This window comes from Gopherus flavomarginatus, chromosome 2 (assembly GCF_025201925.1).
Source record: "Gopherus flavomarginatus isolate rGopFla2 chromosome 2, rGopFla2.mat.asm, whole genome shotgun sequence".
In the NCBI taxonomy this organism is placed as follows: Eukaryota; Metazoa; Chordata; order Testudines; family Testudinidae; genus Gopherus; species Gopherus flavomarginatus.
This window is the reverse complement of record NC_066618.1, coordinates 256,791,999-256,806,919: the sequence shown is the minus strand read 5'-3', so window position 1 is coordinate 256,806,919 and position 14,921 is coordinate 256,791,999. Positions and strand designations below refer to the sequence as shown.

The 14,921-nt window shown below is 41.4% G+C and overlaps 1 protein-coding gene across 1 annotated transcript in view; it reads right to left on the bottom strand.

Moving 5' to 3' along the window:
- The window catches only part of TMEM67 (transmembrane protein 67), a 52,915-nt gene that overhangs the window by 25,840 nt on the left and 12,154 nt on the right, over positions 1-14,921 (bottom strand). The window contains exons 7-9 of the mRNA XM_050940702.1: positions 2,432-2,494; positions 732-886; positions 485-593 (exon numbers count right to left, since the gene is read on the bottom strand). Coding sequence (XP_050796659.1) covers positions 485-593; positions 732-886; positions 2,432-2,494 — 327 coding nt within the window. The remainder of the gene's footprint in view (positions 1-484; positions 594-731; positions 887-2,431; positions 2,495-14,921) is intronic.

Here is a 14,921-nt window from a genome sequence, read left to right as displayed (position 1 = left end):
GATTGTCCCTTTGAAGAATTAAATAAATTATGACCAATACACACTTAGCCATAACATGAAAATAATGGTTTAATCATTAAAACAAAAACAAACAAAACAAACACAAATCAAAGCATTGCAATGTTAGTTAAAAAACCACTGACTAAACTGTATGTGAAAACTTAACGATGGTTGTTATTTCTGAATTCAACTATAAGACAACTTATGATGAACTTGAAAATGTAATTGCTAGACAGCTTATTATAACCAGCACCCTTTTTTGGTACTCCATTCAAATTTTAGAGATCATTTAACTTAAACAAATTTATGAGGATTGTGTGCAAAATTAGGGATTAGTTGAATATCCTGGGAAAAAAGGACATTCTGTATTAAAATGTTAGCTAAATCCATGCCTTGTGCAACTCAATCAGCTTTAATGGAGTTATACCAGAGATGAATTTGGCCCCTTAAAATATCATCATGTCTGGTACCTCACAATGCCTACCTTGTTTGTTCCTTTAAAACTGAAGCTTGTAGGGAACTGGGTTGTTTCAAGTACTTGAGATGCTAATCCTGGCTGGTCACCATAGTACAGCCATGGAAGAGTCTGTCTCCTGCAAACAGTTATATTTTGTTTTCTTCACAGAGCCTTAATATTTTATGCAAAACTAAAAATTTGTAGTAATTTCTATGTAAACATTAATATTGAAAAAAATGTGTGAATTGATAAAATTATAGAAGATGTAACATACCAGAAGGATACTGAATGAACAGTGCCTAGCCCTGCTGTATTTGCATAGACATACTGAAACAGACCACATGCATCACTAGTGGTAGAGCTTAATGAGTTCATGTTCATCACACACATATTTCCAAGTGCTTGGCACGATGTTAGATTGGAGTACAGCTACAAAGAGAAAAACAGTAAAGAAAACTATTGCTGATAGCCACATCTTGTTGGTATGGCAAAAATGAGGTAGTTTTAAACCTTAACAATTCATCTCTAAAGCATTACTTTTACTCTGAAGTTTATTGCTTTGTTTACATCTAATGTCTTCCTCCAAGCACACACTCTACAGTTATATTTAGATTATGCATGGCAACACAGAGTCAGTATTATCACCTTTTTATACACAGGCCACCTTGATTTTCAGATTTTATATGTTTTTTTTAATTTTGGGTTAAAGCAAACAGATGATACAATGGAATAGTAATTTCAAAGTTTGGGGGTAAAAAAAATCCTGATTTTCAAATTCAGGTTGCTTAGGTTTTATGTCAAAGATGATTTCCCCAAAGATCTAAGATCAATACATATCTAAGTTGAGTAAGTTGACAAGCATCACCTACTTCATCTTCAGCGCATGTTCCATCATACTGAAGATTTACATAACATAGGAGAAAGCAGAGAAGGCAGATTCTGTGGTGATTATTTCTGTTTGTAGACATTGAAGCTCAATGATTAATTGAAAGCCAGCTGGTAAAGCCAGCAGCCAATTATCACTGAAAATTTGAACCAATGATGAATATCATCAAACATCCAAGGTAAGATGACTGCTGGTCATGCAGGATTTTTTATTTTAATTTTAAGTATATCAGATTTCTAGGTTCTCAAATAAACCCTTGTTTACACGTTATCTCTCTCTTTCTTGAATTCCTTTTGTTCTAGTCACTTGCTGTGACTTATACAAGACACAAATCTATATGTAGGTATTTATGTGGTCCCTACCCTCTTAGAGTCCAAGCATTTCTTAAACATTAAATGGATTAATCCTAAAAAAAATTGAACTAATACCATCCCTACTTAATACTGTAGATGGTTGATTGAGGTACAAAGAGACTAAGTGATTTGCCCAAGATCACACAAGAAATCCGTGGCAGAGCAGGAAAATGAACTCTGATCTTCTCAGTCCCAGTCTAGTGTCTTAACCGTAAATGCTCTCTTCTCTGTGGTCAGAAAAGGCTCCAATTAACCAAATCTGAGCTAATAAAATAAAAAGCAAACTCAAGTAACAAAATATTTGTAAAAAAATCAAATTTAAATTTAAATTTTCAATAAAACAAATTTACTCTTTATAAATTAATGAAAAGCTTCCCCTTTAGGATCAATCAAACTAAAAACCTATACATTCTCATAACCTTTTAGTCTTTTTTCCCCCCCTTCTTGGGAGCGGGGTAGTCTTTCTAATAAGATTAATTCCCAAAGAAGTGAAGATTCTCCTATACTATAACTCCCACAAGCATTGATTATTGTCTAATGTTCTTTTTAAAAACACACTATCTATTTTCTCTCCTATGTATACTGTTATCTCAAAATAAGTTTTCTTTAAAAATAAATTGAATACATCAAGTTTCAAAAATTAAGTTGCCATGCATTATGTATTTCAGATTTATCAGATTAATATTTCTACTAGTAAAATACAAGATACAAATTCAAAACATGCTCAAAACTTACCCAACAAGCAGCTGCTGATGCTTGTAGGTTTTTCAGAAACCATGCTGATACCACTGTTATACCCTGTAAATAAGGAACCATGGCATCACCGGCCTGGTCTACACTATGGTTTAAACCAAATTTAGCAGCGTTAAACCTAATTAATCCTGCACCCGTCCACACAACGAAGCCCTTTAAATCGATATAAAGGGCTCTTTAAACCGATTTCTGTACTCCTCCCCGACGAGGGGAGTAGCGCTGAAATCGGTATTGCCATGTCGGATTAGGGTTAGCGTGGCCGCAATTCGACAGTATTGGCCTCCAGGCAGTATCCCACAGTGCACCATTGTGACCGCTCTGGAAAGCAATCTGAACTCGGATGCACTGGCCAGGTAGACAGGAAAAGCCCCGCGAACTTTTGAATTTCATTTCCTGTTTGCCCAGCGTGGAGCTCTGATCAGCACGGGTGGCGATGCAGTCCCAAATCCAAAAAGAGCTCCAGCATGGACCGTACGGGAGATACTGGATCTGATCGCTGTATGGGGAGACAAATCTGTTCTATCAGAGCTCCATTACAGAAGACAAAATGACAAAGCATTTGAAAAAATCTCCAGGCTATGATAGACAGAGGCCACAGCAGGGACTCAGCACCGTGCTGCATGACAAGCGTAACGGAAAGCCAAAGAATCAAATGGACAGTCACGGAGGGAGGGAGGGGGGTACTGAGGACTCCAGCTATCCCACAGTCCCCGCAGTCTCCGAAAAGCATTTGCATTCTTGGCTGAGCTCCCAATGCCTGAAGGGTCAAAAAATTTTCTCGGGGGTTTCAGGGTGTATGTTGTCAATTTACACCCTTCTCCCGCCCCCCGAAAGAAAAGGGAAAAAAATCGCTTCTCACCTTTTTTCAATGTCACCCTATGTCTACTGCATGCTGCTGGTAGACGGAGTGCTGCAGTGCTGAACACCAGCATCCCCTTCCCGGTGGCAGATGGTGCAAAATGACTGGTAGCCATCGTCATCATCAGCCCGTGAGTGCTCCTGGCTGGCCTCGGTGAGGTCGGCCGGGGGGGGCCTGAGTAAAAATGGGAATGACTCCCGGTCATTCCCGGCAGACGGTAAAAAAGGCTTGGTAACCATCCTCATCATAGCAGCTGGAGACTGAGCTCCATCAGCCCCCTGCTCCTTCATGTCTAAAGAAGATTCTGTACTCCCTGGACTATCATAGCAGCTGGAGGCTGCCTTCCTCTCATTTTATCTCACTAAAAACTCAGTGTTTCTTATTCCTGCATTCTTTATTACTTCATCACACAAATGGGGGGACATTGCCACGGTAGCCCAGGAGGGTTAGGCGGGGAGGGAAGGAACGGGTGGGGTTGTTGCAGGGGCACCCCCTAGAATGGCATGCAGCTCATCATTTCTGTGGGATCTCTGGGGCTCGGACCCAGAGCAGCTGTGCTCTCTGGTTCTCTAGTACACTTACTCCATATTCTAGGCAGGACTGACTCTATTTTTAGACAAAACATAAAGAAGGGAATGACCCGGGGAGTCATTCCTATTTTTGTCCATGCGCCCCCGGCTGATCTCAGCGAGGCCAGCCGGGAGCACCCATGACAGCAGCAGACGGTACAAAAGGATTGATAACTGTCATCGCCAATTTCCAACTGCAAACGGTGCAAAATGACTGATAACCATCATCTCATTGCCAATTTACAATGGCAGACGGTGCAGTAGGGATGGTAACCGTCTCTGCTACCGTGCAAAGGCAAATGAATGCTGCTGTGTAGCGCTGCTGTGTAGCACTGCAGTACTGCCTCTGTCAGCAGCATTCAGTACACATACGGTGACAGTGACAAAAGGCAAAACAGGCTCCATGGTTGCCATGCTACGGCATCTGCCAGGGTAACCCAGGGAAAAAGGGCACGAAATGATTGTCTGCCGTTGCTTTCACGGAGGAAGGATTGAGTGACGACATTTACCCAGAATCACCCGCAACACTATTTTTGCCCCATCATGCATTGGGATCTCAACCCAGAATTCCAGTGGACGGGGGAGACTGCGGGAACTATTGGATAGCTACGGGATAGCTACCCACAGTGCAATGCCCCGGAAATTGACTCTAGGCTTGGTACATGGACGCACACTGCCGAATTAATGTGCTCAGTGTGGCCGCGTGCACTCAACTTTATACAATCTGTTTTAAAAAACGGTTTCTGTAAATTCGGAATAATTCTGTAGTGTAGACAAACCCACAGTATCTGTTTTCAGCCGTAAATAGAATGTCAATTAACTCAATATATCAGAGTCTGGAAAATAATATAGCATGCCAATTGAAAGACTTGGGACTATTTTTCTAACTTTTCTAAAAGGTTTCTTCCTTGAAAAATAATGTCCCCTTGGAATTGATCTATCACTCAGAGCTACAGATTGGTACAAAACAGGTAAACTATAGCAAAGGAAAAGTTTGTGCTGCTTCAGTAAAATATATTTTCTCCAAGATATTAATGCCTGAACCAAAAAAGAAAGACTTAAGCTTTGAACCTGCATGCTGCCACAAATGGGCATATCGTACTGCCCTTGAGGGGTGCCAGTAACTTCAAAGGGGTTCTGGGCAGGTACAAGGGTCCATGTATGTGCAACAGCTTCAGGGCTTTCTTTGCTAATACTCACTGAGTTTGATAACAGTAATAAAAAGGGAAATAATGCAACTAGACAGATCTAAAATGAAAAAAAGTATCTTTTGTCTATGAAATACAAACTGAAGATCTGTTTCCAGTAACTGAAACTATTTAGAAAGTGTGACTAATCTTGCTTTAAAACACACTACTTTTCTCCTTCTCTCTTTCATAAAGCACTCTTCAATTCTGAACAGAAGAACAAAAGAAAGGCCATTCTTGATCAGCCCAATGGTCCACCTAGCTCAGTATCCTGTCTTCTAACAGTGGCCAGTGCCAAGTGCTTCAGAGGGAATGAACAAAACAGGGCAATCATCAAGTAATCTATCCCCTGCCTTCTAGTCCAGGCATTTGGCAGTCAGAGGCATAGGGACACCCAGAGCATGGGATTGCATCCCTGACCCTCTTGCATAACAGCCATTGATGAACTTATCTAATTGTTTTTTTAATACAGTTATAGTTTTGGCCTTCACAATATCTCCTGGCAATGAGTTCCATGGGTTGGCTGATTTGTGTGAGGAAATATTTCCTGTTGGCTCTTTTAAACCTGCTGCCTATTAATTTCATTGGGTGATCCCTGGTTCTTGCATTATGTGAAGGGGTAAATAACATTTCCCAATTCACTTTCTCCACATCATTGATGACTTTATAGACCTCTATCATATCCTCCCTTAGTCATTTATTTTTGAGGCTGAACAGTCCCAGTCTTTTAAATCTCTCTTCATATGGAAATTGTTTCATATCCTTAATCATTTTTGTTGTCCTCCTCTGCACTTTTTCCATTTCTAATATTTCTTCTTTGAGATGGGGTGACCAAAACTGCACAGAGTACTCAAGATGTGTACATATCATTGATTTATATAGTGGTATTTTATTTTCTGTTTTATCTATGCCTTTCCTAACAGTTCCTAACATTCTGACTGTTGCTGCATACTGAAAAGATGTTTTCAGAGAACTATCCACAATAACACCAAGATCTCTTTCTTGAGTGGTGACCACTGATTTAGACCTGTGGTGGGGCAGCTGCCCCACACAGGCAGGGGAAGGGTTTAAGGCAGCCTTGGAGAGGTGGCACAGAACTCAGCCAATCAGGAAAGGGTTTATTGGGAGAGCCAATCAGGAGAAGGCTTGCTGGAGCAGCACATATATAAACGGCTGCTCAGCAGAGCAAGGAGAAGTCTTTCCCTGGAGGGCAAAGGAGAAGGACTGTCTGCTGAGGAGCACTGGAGATACTGCAGTGCTGGGCAGAGTAGCAGAGCAATAGGGGAGCTCCTGGCTGACCATGGCCAGACTGAGGCCTGGAAGCAAGGGCAGGGAAGGTGCTAGGGCTACAGGGGAAGAGGCCTAGGGAACGTAGGCAGAGGGAATAGGAAGAGGGACAGTAAGTGGCTGCCAGCTACAGGGTCCCTCGTATGGGACCCAGGGTAGCAGGTGGGTCTGGTCCCCCCTGCTCTCTTTTACCCCTACTTGCCAATAAGGAGAGTGGCCTAGTCCAGACTGCAATTTGCCCCAGAGGCTATACTAGTGACTGCAGCTGGCTGCTGAGGTAAGTGGAAGGACTCAGGACTGCCTGTCCCCTGAAAGGGGGGAGATAGCAGGCTGGGGCACAGCTGGAGGGCTGTATCCTGAAGAGGACTCTGTGGTCCAGGAGAAGTGTGGGTTGAGACAGTGGGAGTAATGGGGAGTGAGACACCGCTAAGAAAAGGCACCTTGTTGGTCCAAGAGAGCTATTTCCCAGTACAACCAGCCACAGCGGTGAGTCTGAACTGCTACAAGACCATCATTTTGTATGTATACTTGGAATTATAATTTTCAAGTATGCACTACTTCACATTTATCAATATTGAATTTCATCTGCCCAGTCACCCAGATTTGTGAGATCTCTTCTTAACTTTTCACAGTATGCTTTGGACATAACTATCTTCAGTAATTTAGTACTGACTGCAAACTGTGTCACCTCACCATTTACCCCTTTTCCAGATCATTTAGGAATATGTTCAACAGCACTGGTCCCAATACAGATCCCTGGGTGACACCACCACTTACTTCTCTCCATTCTAAAAACTGACCATTTATTCCTACCCTTTGTTTCCTGTTGTGATGGGGTGTCTGCCCCACACTTGCAGAAAAGGGGTTAAAGGCAGCCATAGGGAGGCTTTGCAGGAGGCAGCCAATCACAGAAGGGCTTATAGGAACAGCCAAACAGGGCTGGACTGGCCCATATAAGAAAGGCTCCAGAACTGAGCAGTTTCAGTCACTTCCCAGAGTTTGAGAAGGGATGAAGACAGGCTGCCCTGCAGGCAAAGGACAGCAAGCACCCTGGACAGCGCAGTGCTGCAGGCAGATACCCAGAGAGCTAAAGGCAGCTCCTGGCAGGCTGCAGGGATCTGCAGACTGAGGCCCTGATGCAAAGGCAAAGAAGGTGCTCGTGCCATGTGGGAAGTGGCTAGACCGTGTACTGCAGTCTGCTACTGAAGGGACTGGCTGGACAATAGACTGCAAGTCCCCCAGGAAGGGGGTGGGGGAACATAAATGTGGCACAGCTGGAGGGCAGTGTCACTGAAGAGGACATTGCAATCCTGGGAGTGATGTGAGTCCAGGACCAGAGATGACTGTGGGCGAGACACCACCAGGAGAGGGTACAGTGCTAATTCCTAGGACAGCCAGCAGGAGGCACTGCAGTGGTAGGTCATGCTGTCACACCTGTCTTAACCAGTTACTGATCCATGAGAGAAACTTCCTGCTTATATCAGGTCTGCTTACTTTCAGAGCCTTTGGTGAAAAGCTTGTGAAAGCTTTCTGAAAGTCCAAGTACACTATATTAACTGGACCACCATGTCCACATGTTTGATGACTCCCTCAAAGAATTCTAATAGATTAGTGAGGCATGATTACAAAAGCCATTCTTACTCTCCCCCTCTACATCCTAACAAATTGTGTTCATCTTTCTTATAATTCTGTTGGGTTTTTTTACTATAGTTTCAAACAATTTTCCTGGTACTGAAGTTAGTTTACTGGCCTGTAATTGCCAGGATCACCTCTGGAGCCTTTTTTTTAAAAAGTGGCTTCACATTAGCTTCCTCCAATCATCTGGTACAGAAGCTGATTTAAATGATAGGTTATATATCACAGCTAGTAGTTCCAATTTTGAGTTTGAGTTCCTTCAGAACTCTTGGCTGAATACCATCTGGTCCTGTTGACTTATGACTATTTAATTTGTCAATTTGTTCCAAAATGTCTATTGACATTAATCTATGCTTTAATCTATGAAAAACTAAGTCAACCAACTGGCAACATTCCTTAGTTTCAAGTCTGGATCCTACTGCTGCTTTTTCAAACAGCTAAAATTTGAGCAGGTTTCCACCAATAATATACATTCACTAGCTTTGGCATTTTGAGGAAGCATATATTCTCATGAGGTTTTTAAGGTCAGGCTTGACAAAGCCCTAGCTGGGATAATTTAGTTGAGAATTGGTCCTGCTTTGAGCAGGGGGTTGGACTAGATGACTTCCTGAGGTCCCTTCCAACCCTGATATTCAATGATTCATGCACAAAAAAGATTTTTCTTCCATCATTAACCACATCTTTGTGTGTATATCCAGCATTTTTGCAGAAAACTTCAAATCTTATTTGTGCCCATTTCCCTTTAGTCACACTAATAGACTGATGATGGACATGGTTAATCAGTGCCCTTTGATCCTTCTAGACCCTGTCAGCTAGTTGTCTTAAACTATTAAATATTAGACCAAGAAGTCCAAGGCTCCCCATGAACTCTGCAGCAAATTGGCTATAAACTCTTTGGAAGGCCTCTGGTTTCTGTGGTGCATTGGTGTAGCAGCTTAGAAATTCTGCAGCAGCCTCATTTAAATTGAAAAAAAAAATTTAATAAATATTACAATTATTACAGTACATATTTATTCTTGTATATACTTAAACATATTAAAAACTGAAAATGTGGAGATTACCAACACTATAGTCTATCATACAGCCATTTATAGAATATCTGATTTCACAGCAGCTTCTGACAAGCAGCTGATGTTCCATGTAGTTTACCTTAACATTTATCACATAGTCAATACGTGGTCACCCTGATATATTTGTGGTTTTCATGACTCATTCAGTTTTCACACTCTAGTTTTTCATTTCATATTTTTTTAAATGTTTAAGTTTCTACCCTCATGGTTGCAAGAAATCTTCCAAACATGAATTGAGTGTAAATAGAGCTGATATTGAGCCTGCAGACAGCCTGAAAAAAAGAGCTGAGAGGTGTGAACTCCTCCACTGCTCATTAATTTTATTGAAGTCTTAATGCTAAAGACTAATGATGAGAATTAAGTAAACTAACTACACAGCTGCTAATGGATTGAGAAAGGGTTAGGAGAATATGCAGGCTTTTTTAGCAAATTATAAACTTGCTAAAAATGTAACTTTTGGGGTATCAAAATTTGTGAAATCAGGTCAAATTTGACATTAGTTTAGGGTGACCAAACAGCAAACATAAAAAACTGAGACAGAGGGTAGGGGTTAATAGGAGCCTATATAAGAAAGACCCAAAAATCGGGACTGTTCCTATAAAATCGGGACATCTGGTCACCCTACATTAGTTTCAGACGAAAAGTTTACTACTTCAGAAATGTCAACGAACCATTTTGACATTTCATTTTGAATCAACATTTTTGGTTTGATATTTTGTTTTGAATCAACATTCTAAACATTTTGTTTGACTGAAATAAAACTAAAAACTGAAATAATTTTATCAAGATGACAATTCAGTTTCAGTTCAACTACTAAACAAAAAAAATCAGTAATTCATTCAGTTCTAGTCAGGATTTAAGCACATGGAAAGGGTAATTACACATTAGTACATGAAAGAAATAAGGAGGGAAGGACAGAGAGGAAGCACAAAGAGGAGATGGAGATAAAAACGGAGACAGGAAGATAGGATAATGTTAGTCTTAAATTTTCTCACTGAATGACGCTAAATAATGCACTGAACAAATAGTGATAACAATTTTTAGTTACCACAGAAAAGCATTCTACTCTGGATCTTTGTTCAAACTTCCAACTTATATCAGTGGGAGATCCACTTTGGATTCAGGGAAGTATACAGTCTTAAATGCTTAATTTGCCCATAGATCATAATTTAGAGAAGAATACATGTTTCTCCAGGAAAAGTTGGACATCTCAGTGTACACAGTCTAGAAAAGGATAAAGACTGATGTAGAAAGAGGGCAACTGAATTACAAAATCTCTGTGGTTTATAAGAGAAGAAAGTGAACACAGTTTTGAAGCCTGGCCCTCTCTTTTTAATTATAGTTTTATTTTACTGTTTTCTGGAAGAGTGAGAATAAGTGTTCCCCAAATGGTGTCTCCAAACCCTTCTTATAACCCAGGGGTCGGCAACCTTTCGGAAGTGGTGTGCCGAGTCTTCATTTATTCACTCTAATTAAAGGTTTCGTGTGCCACTAATACATTTTATTGTTTTTAGAAGGGCTCTTTCTATAAGTTTATAATATATAACTAAACCTATATAAACTAAACCTTGTAAACTGGAGTAATAGTAATAGGATGAAATTTAATAGTGAAAAGTGCAAGATCATGCATTTAGGGATTAATAATAAGAATTTTAGTTATAAATTGGGGACACATCAGTTGGAAGCAACAGAGGAGGAGAAGGACCTTGGAGTATTGGTTGATCACAGGATGACTTTGAGCCGCCAATGTGATATGGCCGTTAAAAAGGCTAATGCAGTTTTAGGATGCATCAGGTGAGGTATTTTCAGCAAAGATAAGGAGGTGTTAGTACCGTTATATAAGGCACAGGTGAGACCTCATCTGGAATACTGTGTGCAGTTCTGGTCTCCCATGTTTAAGAAGGATGAATTCAAATTGGAACAGGTTCAGAGACGGGCTACTAGGATGATCCGAGAAATGGAAAACCTGTCTTATGAAAGGAGACTCAAAGAGCTTGTCTTGTTTAGCCTAACCAAAAGAAGGTTGAGGGGGGATATGCTTGCTCTTTATAAATATATCAGAGGGATTAATATTAGGGAGGGAGAGGAATTATTTAAGCTTAGTACCAATGTAGACACAAGAACAAATGGGTATAAACTGGACACTAGGAAGTTTAGACTTGAAATTAGACCAAAGTTTTTAACCATTAGAGGAGTGAAGTTCTGGAACAGCCTTCCAAGGGGAGCATTGGGGGCAAAAGACATATCTGGCTTTAAGACTAAGCTTGATAAGTTTATGGAAGGGATGGTATGATGGGATAGCTTAATTTTGGCAACTGATCTTTGGGCATACTTACCTGCTGATAATCAGTGGTCTGTGATGGGATGTTAGATGGGATGGGATCTGAGTTACTGCAGAGAATTCTTTCCTGAGTGCTGGCTGGTGAGTCTTGCCCACATGCTCAGGGTTTAGCTGATCGCCATATTTGGGGTCGGGAAGGAATTTTCCTCCGGGGCAGATTGGCAGAGGCCCTGGAGGTTTTTTGCCTTCCTCTGCAGCGTGGTTCATGGGTCACTTGCTGGTGGATTCTCTGCAGCTTGAGGTCTTCAAACCACAATTTGAAGACTTCAATAACTCAGACATAGGTTAGGGGTTTGTTATAGAAGTGGATGGGTAGGATTCTGTGGCCTGCTTTGTGCAGGAGGTCAGACTAGATGATCATATTGGTCCCTTCTGACCCTAAAGTCTATGAGTCTATAATATATAACTAAACTATTGTTGTATGTAAAGTAAATAAGATTTTTAAAATGTTTTAAGAAGCTTTATTTAAAATTAAATTAAAATGCAGAGCCCCCCAGACCAGTGGCCAGGACCCGGGCAGTGTGAGTGTCACTGAAAATCAGCTCGCGTGCCGCCTTCCGCACATGTGCCATAGGTTGCCTTCCCCTGTTATAACGCAAACTACCATTTTACTGCATCACTCCTTTGCAAGACCTGTGTTGTATCAATCTTCCCTCAACAGAAGACTATCAAGGATATCACATGAGTTCAGTAGGGATAAGGGGGAATTGGAGAAAATGAAAGCTGAACATGCTACCTCAGTTTATGCTTGCAGCACCTAGGTGTCCAAGTCCCTGAACTATGGCACACACTTATCCCCTTGAATTACCAGGCCAGACTCAGAGTGAAAAACTTAGTGTAGCAATTGTTTGAAAGTATATTTTAAAAATCACTTCAACTATTTGTATGAATCCACAGCTGACAAATCATATTACACAGAATGTTGGTACAATTTCAACATAGTCTGCAACCCTTTCCAATCTTGGATACAAATTGACACTAACAGCTTTTTTGAAGCCTGCTTCCAACTGAAGCAATACAGTATTTAATCTGCATATTTCTAATGATATTTGCAATAATCTTGCAAATAGTTCTTACGTGTATCTTCCTCCAACCTAAAGAAAACTGAGTTAACCCTCAACTGTTTGAGGGTGGAGTGGCTATCATCTGTTTAGTGTAATTGTATATGAATTAGCTCACATCTCTGCACAGGTAAAAGGTAGCTACTGGGTGCAGGGCCACAGAAAGGGTAAAAAGTGACAAACTTTATCCTCATGATGCGATAATCAATCTGACAAATCTTGCAGATGCCTTGAACCAATTCTGCACTGATCTACATGGTGATGTTGATAACCAGCCTACAAAGCCTTAAAAGGAGAACTAGGATGAGAGATACTGTTTTTTGGGTTAGAGTCAATGTGGTTTTTGTGAAGGGAAATTATACCTCAATCTGTTAGAATTCTTTGAGAGTGTCAGCAAGTATATGGACATGAGTGATCCGGCAGATATAGTGTACTTGGACTTTCAGAAAGCTTTTGACAAAGTTCCTCACCAAAGGCTCTTAAGCAAAGTAAGCAGTCATGGGATGAGAGAAGGTCCTCTCATGGATCTGGTTAAAACAAAGGATAGGAATAAATGGTTTGTTTTTGCAGTGGCGATAGGTAAACAGCAGAGTCCCCCAAAGATCTGTACTGGGACATATGCTGTTCAGAATATTCATAAATTATCTGGAAAAAGGGGTAGGCAGAGCTTGCAGATGATACAAAATAACTTAAGATAGTTATGTTCAAAGCTGACTGCAAAGAATTACAAAGGGATCTCACAAAACTGGGTGACCGGGCAATGAAATTTTTATGTTGATAAATGCAAAATGATGTACATTGGAAAACATCCCAACGATACATATAAAGTGATGGGGTCTAAATTAGCTGTTACCATTCAAGAAAACCCTTGGACTCATTGTGGATAGTTCTCTGAAAACACCTGCACAGTATGCAGTGGCAGTCAAAAAAGCTAACAATATAGCAACCATTAAAAAAGGAATAGAAATATATGCCACTGTATAAATCCATGGTCTATTCATACCTTTAATACTGTGTGCATATCTGGTCCCCCATCTCAAAAGATGTATTAATTGGAAAAGGCACAGAGAAGGGCAACAAAATTAGGGATATGGAACAGCATCCATATGAGGAGAGTTTAAAAAAAAACAAAACAGGGATTGGTCATCTTAGAAAAGAGACTACCTAAAGGGGGAAGGATACAACAGAGGTCTATAAAACCATGACTGGTATGGAGAAAGTGAATAGGGAAATGTTATTTACCTCTTCACATAACCCAAGAACTAGGTGTCACCCAATGAAATTTAATAGGCAGCAGATTTAATAAAAACATAAGGAGGTACTGCAAACAATGCACAGTCAACCTGTGGAACTCTTTGCCAGAGGATGTTATGAAGGCCAAAAGTATAACTTAGGTTCAAAAAAGAATTAGACAAGTTCATGGAGGATACATCCGTCAATGTCTATTAACCAAGATAGTCAGGATGCAACCCCATGGTCTGTCTCCCTAGACCAGTGATGGCCAGGAGCTAGTAGATGACATAGTGAATTACTCGATAATTGCCCTCAAACATTGGCACTGACTTCAGGCTGAAACCTATTTTGTGTTCACACAAACATACACTTTTAAAGCCTATTGGAGAGAGATCAACACTCAATTCAGTTTTACTCAGACTTGTTTTGTTATCAAGTCTGCATAGATCTGTTGTCTCTAGCACTTTCTTATTAGTGGGCTGATGTCCAACTGCACCAGTCAAAGTAGTTTTGCTGGTCATTATAACTATCACTAAAGCTTAAAGATCTTTTCTTCTTCTTCTTCTTCTCTAAGTTAGAGAGGGGTTTCCTGGCTGACTTTAAACACTCCTTGACGCTCAGTATTGAGTGATGCTGGAAAACTACCTGTAGCGGGGTGGTCCCCCGCTCCTGCCCTGAAGGGCTTAAAACAGCCCAGGAGAGGGCTGTAGGTGGGGCAAGAAGCCTGGGCTGATTGGGGAAAGTAGGCTTAGCTGGGGCCATGCCCCAATCAGGCCCAGCTGGCCCCTATAAGAGACTGGGAGCCAGAAGCCTAGTCAGTCTCCCTCTGGCTGTAGAGGGAGAAAGGCCTGGCTGCAGGGAGCTAGAGACCGGGTACCTGAGTGAAGCAGGGCAGGGGAAAGGCAGAGGAGCTGGGGAGCTCCAGCCTGGAAAGCCCCAGGCTGTGGCCTAGCACAAGGTCAACAGGTACTGGGGGTTGCAGAGGGCAGCCCTGGGGTAGGTCAAAGCAGCAGGTCCAAACCCAACCTTGCCAGTGATGAGCAGGCTGGTACTGCAGTCTGCCCCAGGGCACAGGGGCTAGACCATGACTGGCAGTAGCCATATACTGAGGTGAGGTGAGGATAGTGGGTGGGGGTTCCCTTGGGAGGAGGAGACCCTGAAGCTAAAGGGGTTACTGCCAGGGGGCAGCACCCCAGGTAAAAGGGCATCAAGTCCAGGGAGGGATACGGC